Source organism: Zingiber officinale, chromosome 1A (assembly GCF_018446385.1).
Source record: "Zingiber officinale cultivar Zhangliang chromosome 1A, Zo_v1.1, whole genome shotgun sequence".
Lineage (NCBI taxonomy): Eukaryota > Viridiplantae > Streptophyta > Magnoliopsida > Zingiberales > Zingiberaceae > Zingiber > Zingiber officinale.
The window spans coordinates 23354700-23376041 of NC_055987.1; the positions used below are offsets into that span (position 1 = coordinate 23354700).

The window sequence follows — 21342 nt, forward strand, 5'->3', positions numbered from 1 at the left end:
CTATTTAAGCCATGATGTACTCGGCGGAATCAATTTGCGAGCCCCGCTCCTCTCGCGAGCGCTTCTCGAACAATCTACTCTCCCTCGGCCCGACGTCGCCGTTCCACGATACTTTTGCTGCGCTCCTGATCCCCATCTACCGCCTTACATAGAACATCTGCTCCGCTATCCGCTCATCTCGACCGCAGGGGTAGGTGTTTTCTTGCTCCCATTGAGAAACTTACGCCATTTCTCATCTTTTGTTAAAAAGAGTACTCGACGTCTGTTTCGTTGTTGCTGGGTTTAATTCATCTTCTTGAAGCCTCCGGGTTTCTTCGGTAACGAGGAATTTTGGTTTCCTTTTCATTTTTGGTTAGCCAATGGAAGATGTGTTGCTCCTTCATGCGGGATTATTTGATGAATACTAACTGAGCGCGCTTCTTGACCTGTGAAAATATAGGTTAATTAGTTTTGCATTTTTCGGTAGTTTTTTGTTTAATTGTTTGTTTGTTTTACTAAAAGTGTTAATTTGATTTAGTTCCTTGATCTTGCACCTCACTCCCTTGCAATGATTTGTGTGATTAGAGTGAAGCACAAGTTGTATTGCTATGACTCACACCGTCTGCATTCGTATTTATAAGCAATCAATTGTTTGTTTTTGATGTTCTCTTATCCATAGATTTCTGTCTCGTTTTTTGTTTTTAGTGTTTTTTCTGCGTGCATTTAGATTACCATTAGGTATTATTCTGAACTAAGATTTTAGAATGTTACCATCTTATCGCTTCCAATAACTTCTCATTTTCATCCTTCAGTCTGTTTTTGTTGCAGGAATTTTTTGATTTCCTTGATGGATCAGTATGATTCTATGAATCACTCATCAGAGCCTAGGCACGGACTTCTAAGAGATCGAGTTCGATTGGTGAAGCGGAAGGATTGTAATCGTTATGAAGTTGTTCCAATTCAAGGTTCATTATCATTTGAAAAGGGCTTCTATGTTGTACTCCGTGCATGCCAGTTGTTGGCACAAAGCAACGATGGGATTATTTTGGTTGGAGTGGCTGGCCCTTCTGGGGCAGGGAAGACAGTATTTACAGATAAAATTCTTGATTTCCTGCCAGATGTAGCTGTAATATCAATGGACAACTATAATGATCCAAGTCGTATTGTTGATAAAAATTTTGATGGTAACTTATTCTCTGAGTTCATTGTTTTGCCATTTTCACATTTAACTTCCCAATCTCTTTTCCTTATTTCATATTTATGAATGGTTTCATCTTTCACACCTCACTGAATGCAGTTGTGTTCTTTTTGTTAACTTACAATCTATACTTCCCAGCTTTAAAGCTTTTTAGTAATTGCAAACTTCTAATATATGCAATTTGCTTTTAGATCCGCGAATAACAGATTATAGCACATTGTTGGAAAACATTGGAGGACTAAAAGAAGGGAGATCTGTTCAGGTGCCGATATATGATTTTAAAGCTAGCAGTCGCATAGGATACAGGTAATCTTTTTATGAAGTTCTCTGTGGCAAAGGGGTTGATTTTCAAGATTGAGCTTGATTTTAAGCCCAACAGAACTGCTAGATGTCTGATTACGATAAACATAAGCTATCATTTTGCTTGTCTTCCTAGCAGGACTGTTGATGTGCCGAGCTCTCGAATAGTCATTCTGGAAGGTATCTATGCTTTGAGTGACAAATTGCGCCCTTTACTTGACCTTCGTGTTTCCGTGACGGGCGGTGTACATTTTGACCTTGTCAAAAGAGTTTTGAGAGACATACAGCGTGCTGGACAAGGACCTGAAGAAATAATTTATCAAATTACAGAAACGGTCATTTACCTTCAAACTCTTCTTTTTTTCAAAAAATTATATACTTTTTCAGCTGGATGCACTTACTTTTTTACTTGCATGATGAACTAGTTCATAAGATTTATTCTTTTTTGGTTTTGTCAAATATAGCTTCTTTTCTCTGCTTTCACTAAGTATTTAATCATATGCCTTTTCTCAAATAAAAAGGTATTTAAAAGTTAAAATTAAACCCATGCAGTATATTTGCAGGTCTATCCAATGTACAAGGCTTTCATTGAGCCAGACCTGCAAACAGCGCATATAAAAATTAAGAACAAGTTCAACCCGTTCACAGGCTTCCAGAATCCAACCTATACTTTAAAGGTTTAGTGTTTGTTTTTCCCTTTTTTTTCTTGTAAATTTGGCTTGGTAATTTACTGTTCTTTTTTTTTCTCATTTTCACTTGTACTAATAAGTATTGTCCAATATTGTAGTCAACAAAGACTGTTTCAGTGGACCAAATTAAGTCTGTTCTCTCTGAAGAACACGAAGAAGTTAGAGAGGAAACTTATGACATTTATCTATTACCACCAGGTGAAGATCCAGAAACGTGCCACTCTTATTTACGAATGAGAAACAAGGATGGGAAGTACAACCTTATGTTTGAGGTTTGCTCTTTTATCTTTTCTCCATGTGGATTCTAGTTTGACAATTTTAGTATAATAACAATGTTATAATATCTTAGCAAGGTCAATAGGCTTATGATCTGCAGCAAACATAATTCTGTATTACTAGTTTCTCTTTATCGTTTTACACTAAATCCGAACCTTAGACTTGTTTGTTTTGAACTTTCTTTGACAATTATGCTCTAGGCTTCTATCTTGATACTCTTACTGGTATATTTATTGTTCAAATGTAAGAGTATCTACAATTGCAATCCTGATAAGCTCCAAGTGGTACTTGTGACATTTTATCATAACTAAGTTATTTTTGTAACTAATAGTAGCCAAATCCATGCTTGTGCGTGTACTTTCAACCTCGTGCATCATGTTAAAATTTCAGATTCTTGATCTTTTGTAGATTATTGCATTTTTAGGCTTTGGTTATATTGTTTTTGCTCATTTATGGAAAATTTTGGTTCTTCAAATTTTATTTTCTTGAGTTTTGTAATTCCATTGAAGCAAGCCATTGTTTGGTAGAGTAGTTCTATCATGACCTACTTAGCTGAAAGAATTGATCCATAAATAGCGGTCACTTTTACCATTCAATAAGCACTCTACAGAATGTCTACCTATCTCTCTAATTGTTATTATAACATGGATCTTCTTGCCTATAAACATGTATTCATTCTGATTAAATCTGTAAAGTTTAATTATTGTTCAACCGGGTGAATGCTTAGGAATGGGTCACAGACAACCCCTTCATCATTTCACCGAGAATTACTTTTCAAGTTGGTGTGCGTCTTCTTGGTGGGTTAATGGCACTAGGCTATAGCATTGCAGCTATTTTAAAAAGAAACAGCCATGTATTCTCTGATGATCAAGTAGTTGTAAAGCTTGATTGGTTAGAACAATTGAATCATTGCTATATACAGGTAACTCTATTTCTTATTTCATGAAATCATCATTTCCACTATTTCATCATACATTGCCTTGGATTTATTGGAAGATGCATTTGTTAAGTACGTATGTATCTTTAGATAAATATACTAATTGACAGCTTTAGTTAAGAAGAGATTCATGTTAACAAATTTTATTCAGTCACTTTGGTTTCTGATTCTTTGCAAATATAACTTCTTTCCGCTCCAATAGTCTAATGTAACATCCCGTCTTTAGATTCTTTTTCCAATTATATTTTAATGTAGGGTATTGTTATCGTCTGTTTGTCACTTTAATAGGCATGGTAGAAATTGAAATAACAAATTTGGCATCTTCATCTTAGGTTTTGAAGAAGTTTTTAGGCAGTGAGTGCTAGTCTCATTACATAACTTGTGGCAGTAAAGTGATAACACTTACCCCGAGCGCCAATCTCACTAGATAACATACATTGTATGCGTGGATATGAGATTAATTTTAAAATATATTAAAAGTATTTATAGTGATAAAATGACTAACAAATACCAAGTGGATTTATCAATCTATCCAAACATAATTTCACATACTATTTTTAACATATATGAAATAAATGTGCATAGGTCATATTATTAGTAACTACTAACATGCATATGATGACTAAAGTGTTTATCACTTGCAAAATAAATGTTTTATGTTATCTCTAGTAGAGAAAAATCATCACAAAATTCCTTAGTTCTTGATCATCTAATCCGGACTAGTTTTTCTCCTTTTCAATGCATAGAAGGTATAGGGACTCATCTCGCACATCTAGTCCTTGAACAATGTAAAGAGATTGCATATCATGCATGCGTCGTGATCCCTACACTAAGATGCCTAGGCAGGTGCATAAGCCGCTTTTCAAAAGTGTCAAATTGTGAGCTTTGAGAGGACAGTCCTTGCTTAGCAGTAAAATTGCCATAAGGCTGTGTATATCTACACAATGGTGTTAACTGTGCTACCTACTGTTCTTTATTCTCTTTGGCGCAACAACAATTATACTTGAACCTTGTATGATTGAGAATTGTCCTAATTATGATAAAAGGTAGAAGGAAAAGAACGAAAGTCTGTCAAGTACATAGCAGAGCAGTTGGGTTTGGAAGGTTCTTACATTCCTCATACTTACATTGAACAGATTCAACTGGAAAAGCTCGTGAATGAATCAATGGTATTATTTATTTATAAAAGTTGAAATTTTTATGCCATCATCTATAGGATAATTGGTGTTCTATTCTTTATTTGATGTGTAGGCATTGCCAGATGATTTGCAGCGAAAGCTAAGTCCATATGATCATGAAATGGTCTTTAGTCCTAGAGAAGCTCCTGAACAGGCATCTAGAAATACGGTTTTAAAGGAAAATAAGAATTCTACCAGGTCAGGAATCTTAACCTCTATATAATCATGACTACAGTAACTTTTATTTATCCTGCTCAATGATTGATCTACCCAGCATCAGAAATACTCCAGAAACAGTTTTTGCTATACACCTTGTCAAAGACTCTGCAATACTTAACCACTTTCAATGCAGTCAAATTCTCTACCTGATGCTCTTTAACTTGTTGATTAAAAGCTAATGCATGATTCTCAAATATTTTCATTCAACTTGTTGGTATTTGAATCTCTGTTAAACAAAATGAATGTAAGATACATCACCAGGAGTTAAATGTATATATGTTTCCATACCCTTGCAGATTATATACACAAGCATTCTCTAAATCTTCAAGCCACGCAAGCCTCTTACTACTTGTCTGTTGGAGGCTTGTGAGTGGCTTGAAGATTTAGAGAATACTTGCGATTATAATGTGCAAGGATGTGGAAAGACACAATTAGTCACTCGTCACCTGTGCATGTGAGTTAGTCTCAAGGCCTATTATGGCAACCCAAATTTAATTCCCATGAAAGCATTTTATTCATTTATATATATATTTTTCCTTTTGCTTTCCTTTTCTCAGAGTGATTCTGACCTGAACTTGTCCTCCCTCACTAATGAAAACACTGCCCATGCATGGTCCCTTCTGTTTGCCGCCCCAACTCCTTCAACCTTACACCTTACAACAACCATGTTCTTCCAGGAGTTTTAACAGCGCCGATCACTTCCTTTTCCGAGCTTTCTTTTTCCTCTCTCTGTTCTTTGGTTTTTGATGTCACTAGCTGATCTTTAGTTCTATAATTTTATTGACAACGTATGTTCAATTATCAGCTAACAACCTAGTATAGATCTTTAATAATTCCCTAAGGTTCTTGTATTTGCATTTGTTCAGAGTAATATCTCGCTCCTACTCGACGCATGAGGACAAAAGCGTGGCTAAGCTCACTGCACTTACCATCAATGGCAGAAGTTCTAAGAGACACGCCTTTGAATCATCTGCAATCAGCCAGGTGACCTTTAACTAATCAGTATGCTGATGAAAATTCTTAATGTTTACTGTTCAATTTTGATTCACGGGATGTTGGTGTGTGTGCGTTCATGCTGGCAAATTCTGGCTATAGGACAAATTAATAAGGTACTTTTGTATTTATTTCGGGTATGTCCTATGTAGGAAAATGGTCAACTCTCAGAACAGATATCAACTCTAACTGAAAGGATTTATGTGCTTAGCTCACAAATGGAAGAACTCAACTCAATGTTTAGTTCCCAGAAATTTGTGGCAAGTACACAACGTTTATTTCTTGAAAGTGAAACTCTTCCGTCATTAATGTCTGTGTCTAACCAAGGCAATGACACCCTCCTGCCCAGTTCATCTTCTTCGCCCAAACTAAACAAAGATTTAACCCTGACAGATGAGGTATGTCTGGCCTTTGATTAACTTCTTTTTTTCAAAAATACAATGTTTCTAATTGGAGGTTTTTCAAAAGTCTTTTTGTAACTCAACATGTTCTTCTCACATATTCCTCAACATCTATTGTCGTAAACATGTTCTTCCCATAATTGGAATTCATCTTTTATTGTACTATTAAGGATCACAATTGCTATTTTGTTCTAGAAGATAATGCTGATGTCTTTCATTATTTGCAGCTCCTGCTCATCACGCGAGGACATCACCAAATCATGCAACGTTTGAGTAACATTTCGACCTTAGTGAGTGAGCACTTGACCAAACAACAAAGAATTCAGAGCAAAAATAAACTACTCGATTTCATGTTCATTGGGACTCCAGTCATGATAGTGGTGGTTGGCGGCATCAGCAGTTTTCTTTTGAAACGTTTTAAGCAAGACTAAAAAATCAAGGCCGAGTCGTATCAGCATTATTTAGCTCAGGTTGCAGGACTAGAAAAAACTGGTCCCTCATAGTTACAGTCTTTTGTTTTTTTTTGTCATCATTGCTTTCCATATTTTTGGGAGAGAAGATTCATAGTTTTTTCCGGCACTGATTCTTCTTTTCCGCCTCTCGAGAATGTAGATGCTAATTGTTATTGGGCATGACCTTCAGTAAAAATTCAATTAAATTAAATAAATCGATCGAATTTTAAAATTTAGTTCGTTTTATTTATATTTTTTTAAAAAAAAAATCCTATTAATTTAGTTATTTTAGTTTTTAAATTTAGTATTTGGTTAAATCGAATATATTGAATTAATTAAATTTTTAAGGTAAAAATTTTTAAATGATTTAATGATTTAAATCCAAGTTATCATTTAAACAAACAAACTAAATTAATCAATATTTTAATGATTTAATTTGTTTGTTTTTTTAAATTTGATTAATTTAGTTTGTTTGAAAAAAATAAGTTCAGTTGGATTAATTTAATTAATTTTAAATAAATACTCACCCCTAATTAACTTTAAATTTTGAGTTGATAAAGTTATCATTTTTTTATTTTGAAAGTTTTTTAGTCGCATAAACTCAAGATTCCTTTTGGTCCACCGAGCGCACGCTTGTTTAATTTATCTTATGGTTGACAAGGATTTAGTTATACTCGTGGTCGAGGACTTTGGCCTTTGCACAGAGCACTAGAATCTTCTAGCTAGCTAGTTTTGGCTGTGAGCTAGAGCTACAGTAATTCGATAACGATAACGATGGATTTAGGCGTAACAGGAAGCATGATGATTTACTTCCTGCTTTCGTATTTTGGTTTAATACCACATACAAATATACTAAATCCAATTTGAACACGGTCACAGAAAGTGCTCCGGTCGATGGCCTAAACGAGACGGTTGTGTCCCATCTCAGATCCCACGTGCCCAAATCAGCCTCCGACCAGTGATAACGCAAAAACTGATTCCGTATCCCGCCCTCTCACTGCCTTGCCGTTTTGACTTTGACTAGGAAACTTTTGACTCCGCGTCATCCTCCCCCAACACACTAGAAATATTTTTCAGTCAAACTCCCACGCTCTCCCCAAAGGTCAACCTTCAAAATGGTTGACTTCTAATCTGAGTTGCCAGCTTATAAATAAACGGGTCTGACTCGAAGCTCTTCAGTTTCCCTTCCGGTTGTCCATCGCCACCACAGCGCTGCCGGCCGGTCGGAAAGAAGAGAGACGATATGAATCCACCAACCAGCGAGAGGAAGTACAAGGGGGCGCGCCGAAGGCCTTGGGGCAAGTGGGTGTCGGAGATCCGCGTGCCGGGCACCCGCGAGCGCCTGTGGCTGGGCTCCTACTCCACGCCCGAGGCCGCCGCCGTCGCCCATGACACCGCTGTGTTCTTTCTCCACGGCCCCGGGGCCCCCTGCGGCCTCAACTTCCCTGACCGCGTGGCCGGACTCGCGTGGGCCAGTTTGTCTCCGACCTCAGTGCAGAGAGTTGCGTCGGAGTCCGGGATGGACGTCGATGCTCAGCTAGTTGTTCTTACGTCACCGCAGGCGGCGGCAGCACAGCCGGTGGAGCCGGTGGAACCGGAGATGCTGGATGAGGTTCGACAGGAGGCGATCAGGGGAAGTAGAATTGGAAGGCAAAGGGAGGAGATCATCGGAGATGCTTGTTAGATACTCTTGTTTTTCATATTCTCGACTGAAAATTATAGACAATTCATAAATATAGGCGCTAAAATCTCATTCAGGGCTGGAGACGCTATTAAAGTCTGGATTATAGGAAGAAATCATTGTTCATTACTGTCAAGAGGCCCTGTTTCTTCATAATTTTAGTGAAAGGGAAGACATCTGACTGCTTTAATCATACGAGAGATATTTGTAGAGCTGACTCTTTATTGTTTGTCTGACTTGAATGTTTTAAGTCTTTTTTTTTCAAAAGGAATTTATATGAGATTTGTAGAAATTGATGCAAAACAAAAAATAGTTGGTTTGGTGAATTCTAAAAGTAATTAAAAATAAAGAATACAAAGCAATTACAAGAAAAATTTTAAATTGAAAAGGTAAAATAATTAAATTACTCTCAAGGTTATAAACAAATAATTCTAATAAAATTATATAATTTAATATCCTCCTCAAACTCACAATACTACAACAAGAAGTATTGATAGTTTGTTAGACAAAAACCGGAAGCGCGAAGTGAAATGAACGTTGGTAAATATATCAGCTATATGTAGCCATGAAAGAACAAAAGATAGTGTGATAGTGCCAAACTGTAGATGATGACGAGGGAAATGACAATCTATCTCAATATGATTCGTTCTCTCATGAAAAATTATACTGCGCGCAATCTGAGTGACACTTTGATTATCACAATGAAAAGTAGTGGATTTCTAAAGAAAAATTTTCATATCTTCCAAGAGATAAAAGAATCTCCAAGAAAAATACAGAAGCCGATGGTCGACTTATGATCCGTAAGGTTACCCGCCCAATCAACATCAGAGTATGCACAGAGCTTTAACGAGGAAGTAGCAGAGAATAAGAGACTCTGAAACTGAGTTTCCCGAAGATATCGAAGAATGTGAGGAACAGTAGCCCAATGAACTGTGGTCAGTGCAGTGACAAACTGACTAACCACATGTACAGCATACGTAATATCAGGACGAGTCACAATGAGATAAGACAAGCTTCCCACAACTGTACGGTAGAGGTTAGGATTTGGCAAAGGTGAACCATCTGATGGAGAGTACTTAGCATTAGTCTCAAGGGAAGTATCAACTACCCTATTGTCAATGAGATGTTCATGCTCAAATAGATCAGCAATGTACTTTGACTGAGATAAGAAATAACCTTTAGGTGAAGAGGCAATCTCGATCCCTAAAAAATAGTGTAGTAAACCCAAGTCTTTCATAATTTATAGTGAAACAACAAGCTAATTCAAACTTCAAAGACTCAATTCCATCAAAATCATCACCAATAATTATCATGTCATCCACATATAAAGATAAAAATATACGACATGCATGCGTACTCTTGACAAATAAAGATGAATTATGATTACTGTGATGAAAGTCAAGTGAGGTAATCACCATGGAGAACTTCGTAAACCAAGCACATGGTGCTTGTTTGAGTCTATAGAGAGCTTTGCGAAGCCTGCAAACTTCACCAAATCGGTGAAAAATTCTAGGAGGAGGCACCATATACACTTCTTCTTGAAAATCATCATTCAAGAAAGCATTTTTAACATCCATCTGAGATATTTTCCATTGACGAACAGAGGCAACAACAATTAACATACGAACAATGGTCATTTTAGCAACATGAACAAAAGTTTTCTCATAATTCATGTCATACTCCTGAGAGTAACCTTGAGCAATAATATGAGTTTTGTACCGTTGGACAGAACCATCAGATTTAGTTTTGATCTTATAGACCAAATGAAAACCAATGGCATATTTCTCTAGTGGCAAAGGTACCAAATCCCAAGTATGAATATGATGCAAAGCAGCTAATTCCTCGTCCATAGCATTCTATCAAAGAGGATTACCAACAACTTCTGTATAGGACAAAGGCTCAGACAGATGATGAACAGAGGCAACAAAAGATGCAAAGTAGAATAACAAGAATAAGTAAAATCGGGCAGTTTAGTAGACTTACGAGGACGTGTAGACCGACAAATAGAATTGTCCGCAATCTCTAAAGGTGATGGAACAGTCACAAGCGAGGGAGGTGGAGGAGATGTCTCGAGAATATCAGATGCAGTGAAGCCGTCATGTGGAAGAGTAGTCGTGGGGGAGGTTTCGTCGGTGTTAGTACTGAAGGGATCAATGTGAATAAGATCTGCATAAGTCATGTCATGTGGTAGAAGAGGTATGGAGAAAAAAGGAATATGCTCAAGAAACATAACATGACGAGAGATATACAATTTGTTACTAACTAGATCAAAACAACAGTATTCATTTTGACCAACACCATAACCTAGGAAGACACACAAAGCAAACTTAGGGGGCAACTTATTACGCTCAATGTATGGTTGGAGAACAAAACAGGTACAACCAAAAACACGTAAAAAAAATAATCAGGAGCATGACCATACAATTTTTGAAAAGGAGACAAACCTGAATTATGAGAAGTTAGAATCATATTAATTACATGAGTAGCAGTAAGAACTGCTTCTCCCCAAAAAAATACTAGAAATATCTACAGACAATAAAAATGAATAAGCTGTCTTAACAAGATGTCTATGCTTTCTCTCTGCAACCCCATTATGTCAAGTGTTTCTTAACACGAGTTTTGATGTATAGTACTTCTGATGCAAGTAAATGAGAAAATTTATTGGAAGTATATTCGCCTCCCAAATCACAATGAAAAGACTTGATAACTGCTGAATATTAAGTTTTGACAAGAGTTTTAAAGTTATTGAAGATGATAAGATAATCATATATGTGTTTCATAAGATAAATCCAAGTATAGCGAGTGCAATCATCAATAAAAGAAATATAATATCTTGATTTCCCTTTTGTAGTAACAGGAGAAGACCCTCATACATCAGAATGGATAAGATCAAAATGATTAGGAGAAAAAGATAGACTTTTATTAAAAGGTAATGCAGAAAATTTTACCAGTTTACAATCACTACAATCTGAAATATCATGACTTTTTAAAGTTTTAATACTCCAAACGAAGCTAAAAATTATAAACAAGAGACTGAAAAATGACCTAGACGAGTATGTCACAAATAAAAATCAGAAGAAGAATGACTCAATCAGAAAGATGACAAATCAATACTAGAAGTTGCAACATCTGGTACTTGAAGCTTATCCAAGACACAGAGTCCCCCTTGCCTACGGCCTATCACAATCACCTTCTGAGATCGCGAGTCCTGTACATAACAATTAGAAAAAGAAAAAAAATTAAATATCCTGACTCAGACAATTGACTAACAGAAACAAGATTAGGCGCAAGACTAGGAATATAATAGACATCAGGAAGAGACAAGTAAATTGTAACAACATAATCAACACCTAATAATGGCATCAGAGTACCATCAGTTGTCATAACTGATAAAGATGAATTAGAAGGTAAGGAGATAACATATGATAAGTTAGGTGGCATATGATGAGACCCCAGAATCTAAGATCCATAAAAGGAAGATATACCTGAAGAACCAGAGGATAACAAGGCTATATGAGAAGAAGCAGACATGGCAGAGGGTTGTGAAGCAAAGAATTGTTGAAACTGCCCAAATATATGCAAATCTAAAGAGGAGGCAACTACTGTATTACTAGATTGAGATTGTCCATTTGGCAACTGTTGTGGTTGATTACCATATTTCCATGAAGCATTTTAATGTAGCAATGGTGGTTGTTGAGTTCGTTGCTGTTGATATTGTTGTTGTAGTGGTCATTTTTACTTCTACGGTAGTTTACCTTTGTTCAACAATAATGGACACTGAGACTTCCAATGTCTTTTTTCTTTACAATAAGCACACTCATCACTAGAAACTTCGAACTTGACCTACTTTGATTATGCAGCATAAACTACTGTGGTGCTACAAAAACAGATGGCATAGATGGTGCAACAATCCTCTTGTCAACTTGAGACTTAAGACAAATCTCCTCAACTAGCAATTCATGTACTACTGAATCAACAGAAGAGAGTGGACTATGATGCAAAATTGTTTCACGCAATCCTTCAAAGTCATCATAAAGAGCCATCAAGAATTGGACCAAACGTTGTTCTTCTCTACAAGTGACATAAGTTGAGAACACTCTCAATTCTGAAAATTCTGTGAGTGCTAATTGGTCCCATAGTTCTGACATGACAGAATAAAAATCTTGGATGTCCATATCTTGCTGCCGAAGTGCACGGATATCTACTTCCAAATGACAATATTTGACAAAGTTAGATTGGATATATAATCTTGTCAGATGATCTCAAACCTCTTTGGCTATCTCGTACTTGGTCAACTGCGCACCAATGGAGTGTGAAACAAAATTATTGATCCACGTAATAATATTCACATTATCAGTCTCTCAAACATCCAACGACTTTGCATAATCATCAGCATTGATATCCGTAGGTTAAACTCGCACACCTGAAACATATCCCCACATAGATTTTTCTCGTAAAAAAGTTTTCATAACATATCCCCAATACGAATAATTTTTTCCTTTTAGTTGGACACTGATCGATTGAAACGAGTCTTCTGTGTGATCACTCATGATGATAGAACAAATTGTGTTCACAAATAACTGAACACTAAACAAAACCAAGTATTACGAAAACAAAAGAAACTCAATCAAAATTGTACAGTTGCACTAAAAAACATAAAGATGAAGATGAAAGTTGTAGATCGAATTAACAGTTCTTCAATTAAATTATAAAAAAATATATAAAGATAAAGACTCTAATATCATGTAGAAATTGACGTTAAAAAAAAGTAATCGTCTTGATTTGATGAATCTCAAAAGTAATTAAGAAATAAAGAGTACAAAGCCGTATATAGTTAATTGTAAAAAAAAATAAACTCTAAATTGAAAAGATAAAAGACTAAATCACCTTTAAGACTATAAATAAATAATTCTAATAAAATATATAATCTAATCGGATTGACTTATTCTTTTGCCCAGAAATACAATTCAAAACTTCTAAATTCTATAAATGCATCTGGACGCATATTTCTCAATATCAAGATATCTAATTGATCTATCGAAACCCATTGCTTTTGAAGTGGTAAACAGTGGAGGTTTCCACATGTCATTGTCAAGAGCCGAGCAAAGTTCTACTTAAAAGGATGTAACTCCAGACATCCGACTCTCTCATGTCAATCGTCAAATTAGAACATCTCGATCGTCCGACTCCATCAGTTTAGGAGCCTGACTTCAAGAATTCGATCATTCGACTCCTTAGCTCAGTCTCCCGACTCTCTCAGTTAGGAGTCTGACTTCAAGAGCACAATTACTCGACTCCCTCTTTACTCAGTCTCTTTACTCTCACGAATGGGACTCACATCTTACATGGCTTGTTGAGTCGCTACCCTCGACAAATGTGAATAACATAACTATTACCTCCTAAAGGATGTGAGTAATGTAGTTATTTAATTCCGGAAGACATGAATAGCGTAGCCATTTATTTTGCATCTTGGAACACATGTCTGACGGGGGTATAGATATGGCTCTATAAAAAAATGTTTGCTCCCACGTGTATAGATATGCGCACATAACCATCAAAACTTGACTACTTCATAACTTTCATTTTCTCTTAGCTCTAATCCGTTTTGCTAAGTGCCCGTAAGATCTTATGGCAGTCCTCTCATTCTCGTGTCAGATGCAATCTTCTCAACGACAATTGCTCATCGTTGACTCATGAGATTGTGGTTTCACACAGGAACAAATTTACATCGTCTGTGGGAAACGACACCTGGACTGAGAAGTTAAGATGATAGAACCAGGGAAAACTATCGAGGATCCTAGATCCGCAGGTGACATGACTCAAGGGGGATTGTTACTGTCCCGAAAAGACTTTCAAAGACAGATCGATCAGGAGGCGGTGTAGCAGATTCTTCAAAAACTCCCTCAATAAACCCAAAGCATGAAGAAGTGCCGATTACCTCAACAAAGGTTCCTCTCATTCTTTGTTGTGTGCTCGTGGATCCGATGGGTCCACTCCCCGCCTGACGACTCAAACTAGTCCGGTAGCTCGAACTAACTCAGTAGGTCGACATGTCGACCGATTGGACTAACTTGGCACATCGAGCTACATCAATAGCTCAACAAATCAGTGGGTCTATCTAAATCGACACATCAACATATCAGATCAATTGGAACTAGTTCGCTCAATTTAGTATGACTCAGAAAATAATGGCTCAGTAAAATAATTGAACTAGCTAGGGATCCGTATCACTAATAATATTGTTGCAAATGAATTATTTGAGCACTTTTTTTAATCAATTACATGTTTTCATGGCATTGACCATCTAAAAGATTTTTTTTTTTTTTATTTTGCCTCCCATTCCTTTTCCTGATCGTTTATTCTCCTCTGTTTCAGAATATTATATTTAGCCACGTCTATATAGTAGATAAAATGACATGAACATTGACTTCTTTTACCCCCACACAAATAACGATGTGAACGTGACGCTATAGTCTAAGCCCTGAAAGACGGACATCAACGATGCAGTCGTAACAAAATACGAAACGGAGCAAGAAACAATGCTGAATATATGACTACTATTTATTCAATAGTAATAGTACCCACATGGTTATGCCCATTTCATATTGCACCCTTTTTCAAGTACCCACTTAGAAATACAGAAATTAATTGGTCAATAGATTAAAAAGTAAAAAAAAAAAAAAAAAAACTATGTCATGGGCTTCTCAAGGAGGGCGGAGAGATACCACTCGTTCATCTCGATGCCGCGGTCCAGCTTCCGGCCGGCGTTCCACCGTCGCTTCCAGAACCCGATGCGCTCGAACATGGGGACGTAGGTGACGTTGAACTGCTCGCCGAGGCAGAAGAAATGGTCGAGCCAGAAGAGGCCGCCTGGCCGCAGCACCCGGTAGATGTCGAACAGCGCGAATTCCAGGATCGCGTCGGGGATCCAGTTGCTGAGGACGTGCATGGAGTGCACCAGGTCGAGGGTGTTGTCGTAGAACGGCAGTCGGTGCGCGACGCTGAAGTATATCGCCACCAGCCCCCGGGAAGCGATGAAGTTGTTGAACGGGCCGTCGAAGTTCATGCTGCTCGTCACCACCGTCACGTTCCGCTCCCACATCCGCGCCGCGAACGTCCCCGACCCACCGCCGATGTCCAGCCCCACTCGGATGGTCCCCGCCGGCTTCATCGCCAGAACCTCGTCGATGGCGTAGTCCAGCTCCCCGTTGCCCTGCAGCCACCGGTGCTTCTCCCGCCCCGCCTGCAGGTCGAAGCAGTCCTTGCAGTCGTACGACCCCTGCGCCTTCCCCCGGTTCACCAGGCACGAGTAGTTCTTGCAGGTGTACGCGTCCCACGTGATGCTCGTGTCCGCCGGAATCGCCCACAGGCTCTCCGGGACCGGCGCAGGTTCCACGTACCCTGCCGGCGACTTGGGGTGGCACCGCCGCCGCGGCAGGGGCTCGCACCCCTTCAGCATCAGCCGCTGCGAGAACACTTCGTCGGAGGGGCACTCGCCGCCCACATCGTAGCTCATGTACTCCGCCAGCTCCTCCTCGTACAGGCGACAGGCGCTGCCGAGCACCGGGTAGAGCTCATCGGAACCGATGTTGGGGGTGTACCCGAAGGGGAGTTTGTGCGACCCAACGACGAGCTTGAGCTCGCCTGTGAGTTGGCTGGCCCACTTTTCCAGCTCCCCTTCCGGCGACCCCGCCTCCCGTTGGACCTTGCCGATCTCCATCAAAAGCGTCTCGAGCAGAGAGTTGGCGGTCCCGAGCCGCCTGCTGAGCAGAGACACCTGAGACTGGCTGTCGGACAGCTGGCGCTGGGTGGCGTTCAGCTCCCGGAGGAGAATGCCGGAGTCCCGTAGATGCACCGCCGGCCCCATCCAATCGAAGTTCCCGACAAAGAGAAAAATTGAAAGCAGATTAGTTACCAGCAGCAGCAGCAGAATCTTTAGCTTGGAGCATATCGCGCTCTGCGAGTGGCATGGCTTCAATCTGGCGCGGTCATCCTCGCTGCCCATCTCTGCGCAACAATTTCTTGAAGGGGGATGAAGAAGAAGACGAAACAAAGAGCAGGATTTATAGGGATTGTTTGCTCCAGCACATGGCCATAGTCAAGCTCCACAAAACACTCAAATAGAGTTTCGAGGAAGCATTAAATTCGGCTTAATTGCTGCTTCGCCAAGTCTTCCATTAGACCTTACACCAAAAAATCTATAAATAATTGATAAAAAAGAAAGATCTAAAGTGATAAAATATGAGCGAGCGAGGCGATCGAGCAGAGTGAGCTTGTGAAATAGACGACCGGGAGTGTTACGCCTGAATAAATAATCAACGCACCGACCTCGCCCAGAATAATGATCTTCCCACTTGAGAAAGAATGTTATATCTGATTAAATTGACTCGGATGGATGGGAAATCGATTCCTTTTATTAACTGTGGACTTATGGGACTCGGGTTCCAAGATTTGCAGAAGCACAACTGGAGACAGGGAGGACTCGGCCTCTGAAATGTCTCATTGTTGATGAAGTTGGGCTGAGGTTTAAAATACCGAGCTTTAGACGACTTTACTAGTTTAGTAGGTAGCTTTGGGTCTACTCGTACTTTAGACGACTTTAGTAGGTAGATTTGGGTTGGATTTGACTAAGCCTTTTGCTTGGATTTGACTTTAGTAGGTGGGTTTTGTCACCTTAATTCCATTGTAGGTTGTATCTAAACTTGTAGAAATTCTGGGGGAAAAGAAAATGTAACCAGAATTGTTTTTTTTTCTTACTCATACATGGAATAATCATATTCTCATCTGGGGATGTAAATGAATCAAACAGTTCACGAGCTATTCGGAGTTCGATTCGGTAAAAAATTCATTCAAGTTCGTTCGTTTATCTTATCGAGCCGAGCTCGATTTCGAGCTCGACAGTTTTATCGAGTCAAGCTCGAACTTAAGGATATTCGGCTCGTGAGCTCGCGAACATGTTCGTTTATAGGCTCACGAGTCAAAAAAATGAGCTTTAAAATGAGCCTTAAACCGAGCCTTAAAACGAGTCTTAAACGAGCCAAAAACGAGCCAAAAAATAAGTTCTAAAACGAGCCTTAAATGAGCAAAAAAAAGAGTTCTAAAACGAGTCAAAAATGAGCTCTAAACGAGCTCGAAAACGAGCCTGAGCTCGCTTAACGAGTTAGGCTCGTTAACTTTGATAATCGAGTTAATAACGAGCCGAGCTCAAACTGTTCGCGAGACTGAAAATTCTAAAACGAGCCGAGCTCAAACTGTTCGCGAGACTGAAAATTCTAAAACGAGCCGAGCTCGAGCTTTGTGATAAAAGCTCGCTCGAGCTCGAGTCCGAATATAACTTAAACGAATCAAACTCGAGCCTAATACTGTTCGACTCGATTCGACTCGTTTACATCCCTATTCTCATCAGCAGACGGGAGAGCAAGGAAGGGTGAGCCTACTGCAGAATCAGGAAAGCAATGGGAGAAAAAGAGCCAGAAAAGAAAACACACTCTAATATACATATGCAGTTTCCTTTCCGTTTGCAAAACATGGATTGGAGCAAGAGGAAGGTATGTGTATTTTATGTTTTTGTTTAACCGTTGACAAAGGGGAGGACTCAACTTTTAGTGGAATTAGAATGTTCATATTGATGATGCACTAAAAATAGATGAACTTTTTTTTTATCTGGAAGGATGGTTTATGAATACTTTTTCAATATAAATTTAAAATTAGAATGTATTTATATTGAAATAAAAGTTAATTTGATGAAGCACTAAACACTTTTTCTTGCATTGTGTCCCTTTGTGTGAGGTATAAGCAGGCATATTTCACATTTTTGGATTCAGATAGAAGAAACAAATTGATATATCATGCTGGAAGGAATATTCAAGTAAAAAACATCAAACACAAGGCACACATTCGTGCTTTCATGTTCCTTGTTACCTCTGAAATATGTTCAGTTCAGGTTGCAAGTTCAGAACTGCAGCATAAATTTAATAGAAGACCATCAGCCTACATCTATTCGCTGAAGCTGTGTATCAATCTTGCTCCTATTGCTTAAGATGATTAAGCTTTAAGCATATAAACAGATTACCGGAATCTGTTTATGTTTGCAGGACAAGGTCGGTTCACTTTTGGGTACAAATATAATTGGAGCAATGAATAGAGTAGATGTTGGTCCACTAGTTTGGACTTCTTCCTATTGGTATAATTGACCTTCAAGATTTTAATATTTATTTGACAATATATTTAATGAGATTTGATCAAGATTTATCAAGTTAATTAGAAGTTCTAATTGGTTAAGGCTAGTTAGACAACGGGAAAAGTCCAAGCATATTAAGATTGATTGAATGCTTAGTAAGAGAAAAGTCCAATCAGATCAAAATTGATCGGATGACTAACAAAGAAATCTTAACAAGTCAAGATTAACCTAAGCAAAGATAGAAGTCTCGACATGTCACGAATGATCTAAGTAAGAGAGAAGTCTTGACAGGTCAAAGCTGAACTACATAAGTGAGAAGTCTTACAGGAATAAACTCCAAGTAAATGTGACCGAACCAACATATTTAGTTGAACGAAGTATACTATCTTTGATATTATTTTGCATTACTATTGTACTAAGTTGGTATTACAAGAAAGTTTTGGTGGATTAGGACAATCAAACACTGAGCAGAAGAAGAAGAAGTTCAAACATGTCAGTTAGACTAGATGTTTGGTATGTAAGTAAGGTAAATCCTAATCTGTGTGCTTTGGAGTAGTAATTCTTCGACTGTGAACTAAGTAACCGACCTTGTCTTTCGTAATATATTTTTCCGCTATGATTTTGTTTCTGATTTCAAAAGAAAAGAAGGTTTTCAAACAGGCAATATTCACTCCACCCCACCCCCTTTATCGTGCTTTTCAGTCCTACAATTGGTATCGGAGTAATATTACTCTGAATAAGTTCAAATATTTTTTTAAGTTTTTGAAAAATTGTCTTTCCTTCTGTTAAAACAAAACTCGTAAATCTTCTCTTATTTCTTAGTAGAATATTTTTTTTTCATTACACTACTTACCCAAGATCATAAAAAGTTTGGAACTCTTTTTAAATTTATTTTTGCCAGAATCAAATGGTTAAATTAACTAGAAGGGGTTCAATACCTCTCACCCATCACTCTTCAACGGTAAAAGTTTTCATTTTTGGAAGAGATGAATGGAGTAATTTTTGAAGATAGAAATTGATACATGGATCATCATCAAGAAAAGTTTTACACTACCCGTCGACAAATTCGAAAAACCTCTAGAAATGGAAAGGTGGACCTTCGACATTAAAAGGAAGGCTCAAGTCGACACTTGGTCCACATACACCTTCTAGTGTGGATTAACAAATGAAGAACTTGATCAAGTTGGAGCCTTCAATAATGCTAAGGAACTTTGGTATAAGTTGGCCAATTTCATGAGGGAATAGATGCTTCAAATGACAATGAATTGTCTTCGGAAGAGTCGGACAGGGAAGAACTTAACCAAACGAGCTTCACAGCTTTAATAGCAAATGAAAAGTGTTAGAACTCGAATCCGAGTCCAAATCAAGTCACAGATTCATATATGTTTCAGACGATCAAGAAGAAGAGGTAAACTCTCCCCTAGTTGATAAAATGTATAGTATAATTGTTTGCTTGACTAGGAAGTTAGCTAAATTCGATGAACGGGATAGATCCCTTCATCAGGAGGTAAAAAAAACCTTAAGGAGAAGATCAACCTAAGTTGTTCAACTAATCAAGTTCAAGAATGAACTTCAATTCAAATCTAAAAATTTGAGGAAGAGAATTCTTTTTTGAAAGGTCAAGTTGAAGAACTTGAGATAACGATGGAAAATTTTACTTCGGATTCCAAGTATCTAAATATGGCATGAACTCAAAGAGTTGTGTACAACAAATTTAAACTCGAATATAAGTCTAAGACTCAATATAGAACTTACATGCCTTTAGTAAATAGAAAATAAACACAAATATTCAAGCATGGATTCCATAATCGCATTTAATCAACAAAATAGGAAATGACAAATTTTGTATTCCTAAAGAGCATGTTTACTTTTTAGATAAACAATACCAATCCAGTAATCTAGAGGGAGGAAAAAAATTGTACCATTGATTTAGAGGAGCATGTGTTTATTTTTGTTTTGTTTGACTTGCCTATTCTATTTTATGTCTTAAATGTATGTTTACTTCATATTTAATTTAAAATGGATAGATAGGGCAAATATAATGAAAAAATAATTTGATCTTGATCAACAAAATCAGAAAAGATTGAGATGATAATATGTCAAATGCATGTTGATGTTGAATCATAAAATGCATGTTTATGTTAAATCATATGATTTTACCTAGTGCAATCGGCTTAGTAGATCTAACTGAAGCTACTTCAGTCCAATCTGAATTAGTTAAACCAAGACTTAATACTAAGTCCCTTGGATGAGATGTTTTAGAAAAAATGTCTTAAGCATGTAGTTGATATCTTTTGTGACTCACCACCGTCTGAAAATTTATTCTGAAAACACTTGCTTAGTGGACCCAAAGTAAAATTTGAATCTAACACAAGATCAAACTACCTTTGATAAATAATATTAATCCATTAAATTGAGCATCTCTCAAAACTCATAAAGTTATCATGTTTGAAAATTTAGAACGATTGAGATGCCAAGTTAATTAATTAATAAATAATATTTTGAATTTTTTTAAAAAATTGATAGAATTATATTTTCAAAATAATGATTCATGATGGTTAGTATTTGATATGATGTGTTATATATATACATCTTTCCAAAACTTATACATTTTTAAAAATGATTATTAATGTTTAGATCCTTAAAGTTAATAATGATCTCTTAAACCCCTACAAACATAGAAATGTCCTACTTGTGATTAACAAAAAAAATTTTAAGAAGATGTCAGATTAAAGGAGCACTTATTGAAAGATATATTTTTAAAAAGAAAATTTTCAAAATAAAATATTTTAGAAAATATATTTAAAAATTTTATCTACAAAATATGTTGAAAAAAAACTTTGAAAATTTTCATTTTCA

At 37.5% G+C, this 21342-nt stretch overlaps 3 protein-coding genes across 3 annotated transcripts; 2 read left to right on the plus strand and 1 right to left on the minus strand.

The window, feature by feature from the left end:
* Positions 1-815: 815 nt before the first annotated feature.
* LOC122001140 (inorganic pyrophosphatase TTM2-like) lies at positions 816-6789 on the plus strand. The gene is made up of 11 exons (XM_042555734.1): positions 816-1163; positions 1369-1483; positions 1617-1812; positions 2041-2154; positions 2265-2438; positions 3170-3364; positions 4426-4548; positions 4631-4755; positions 5643-5760; positions 5922-6167; positions 6398-6789. Exons 1-11 carry the CDS (start codon positions 827-829, stop codon positions 6599-6601), a joined length of 1947 nt encoding a protein of 648 aa, XP_042411668.1. The 5' UTR covers positions 816-826; the 3' UTR covers positions 6602-6789.
* Positions 6790-7788: 999 nt separating this feature from the next.
* LOC122001143 (ethylene-responsive transcription factor ERF019-like) lies at positions 7789-8496 on the plus strand. The gene has a single exon (XM_042555747.1). The coding sequence runs from the start codon at positions 7866-7868 to the stop codon at positions 8304-8306; it is 441 nt and encodes a 146-aa protein (XP_042411681.1). The 5' UTR covers positions 7789-7865; the 3' UTR covers positions 8307-8496.
* Positions 8497-14913: 6417 nt separating this feature from the next.
* On the minus strand, positions 14914-16723 carry LOC122001152 (probable methyltransferase At1g29790). The gene has a single exon (XM_042555759.1). It carries the CDS (start codon positions 16306-16308, stop codon positions 14992-14994), a length of 1317 nt encoding a protein of 438 aa, XP_042411693.1. The 5' UTR covers positions 16309-16723; the 3' UTR covers positions 14914-14991.
* Between the last annotated feature and the right edge of the window lie 4619 nt (positions 16724-21342).

Coding starts and splice junctions, on each gene's coding strand:
- LOC122001140 (XM_042555734.1), top strand. CDS start 827: ATGGATCAGTATGATTCTATGAATCACTCATCAGAGCCTAGGCACGGA. Junction 4,549..4,630: donor AGCTCGTGAATGAATCAATG/GTATTATTTATT, acceptor TTTGATGTGTAG/GCATTGCCAGATGATTTGCA. Junction 6,168..6,397: donor ATTTAACCCTGACAGATGAG/GTATGTCTGGCC, acceptor CATTATTTGCAG/CTCCTGCTCATCACGCGAGG.
- LOC122001143 (XM_042555747.1), top strand. CDS start 7,866: ATGAATCCACCAACCAGCGAGAGGAAGTACAAGGGGGCGCGCCGAAGG.
- LOC122001152 (XM_042555759.1), bottom strand. CDS start 16,308: ATGGGCAGCGAGGATGACCGCGCCAGATTGAAGCCATGCCACTCGCAG.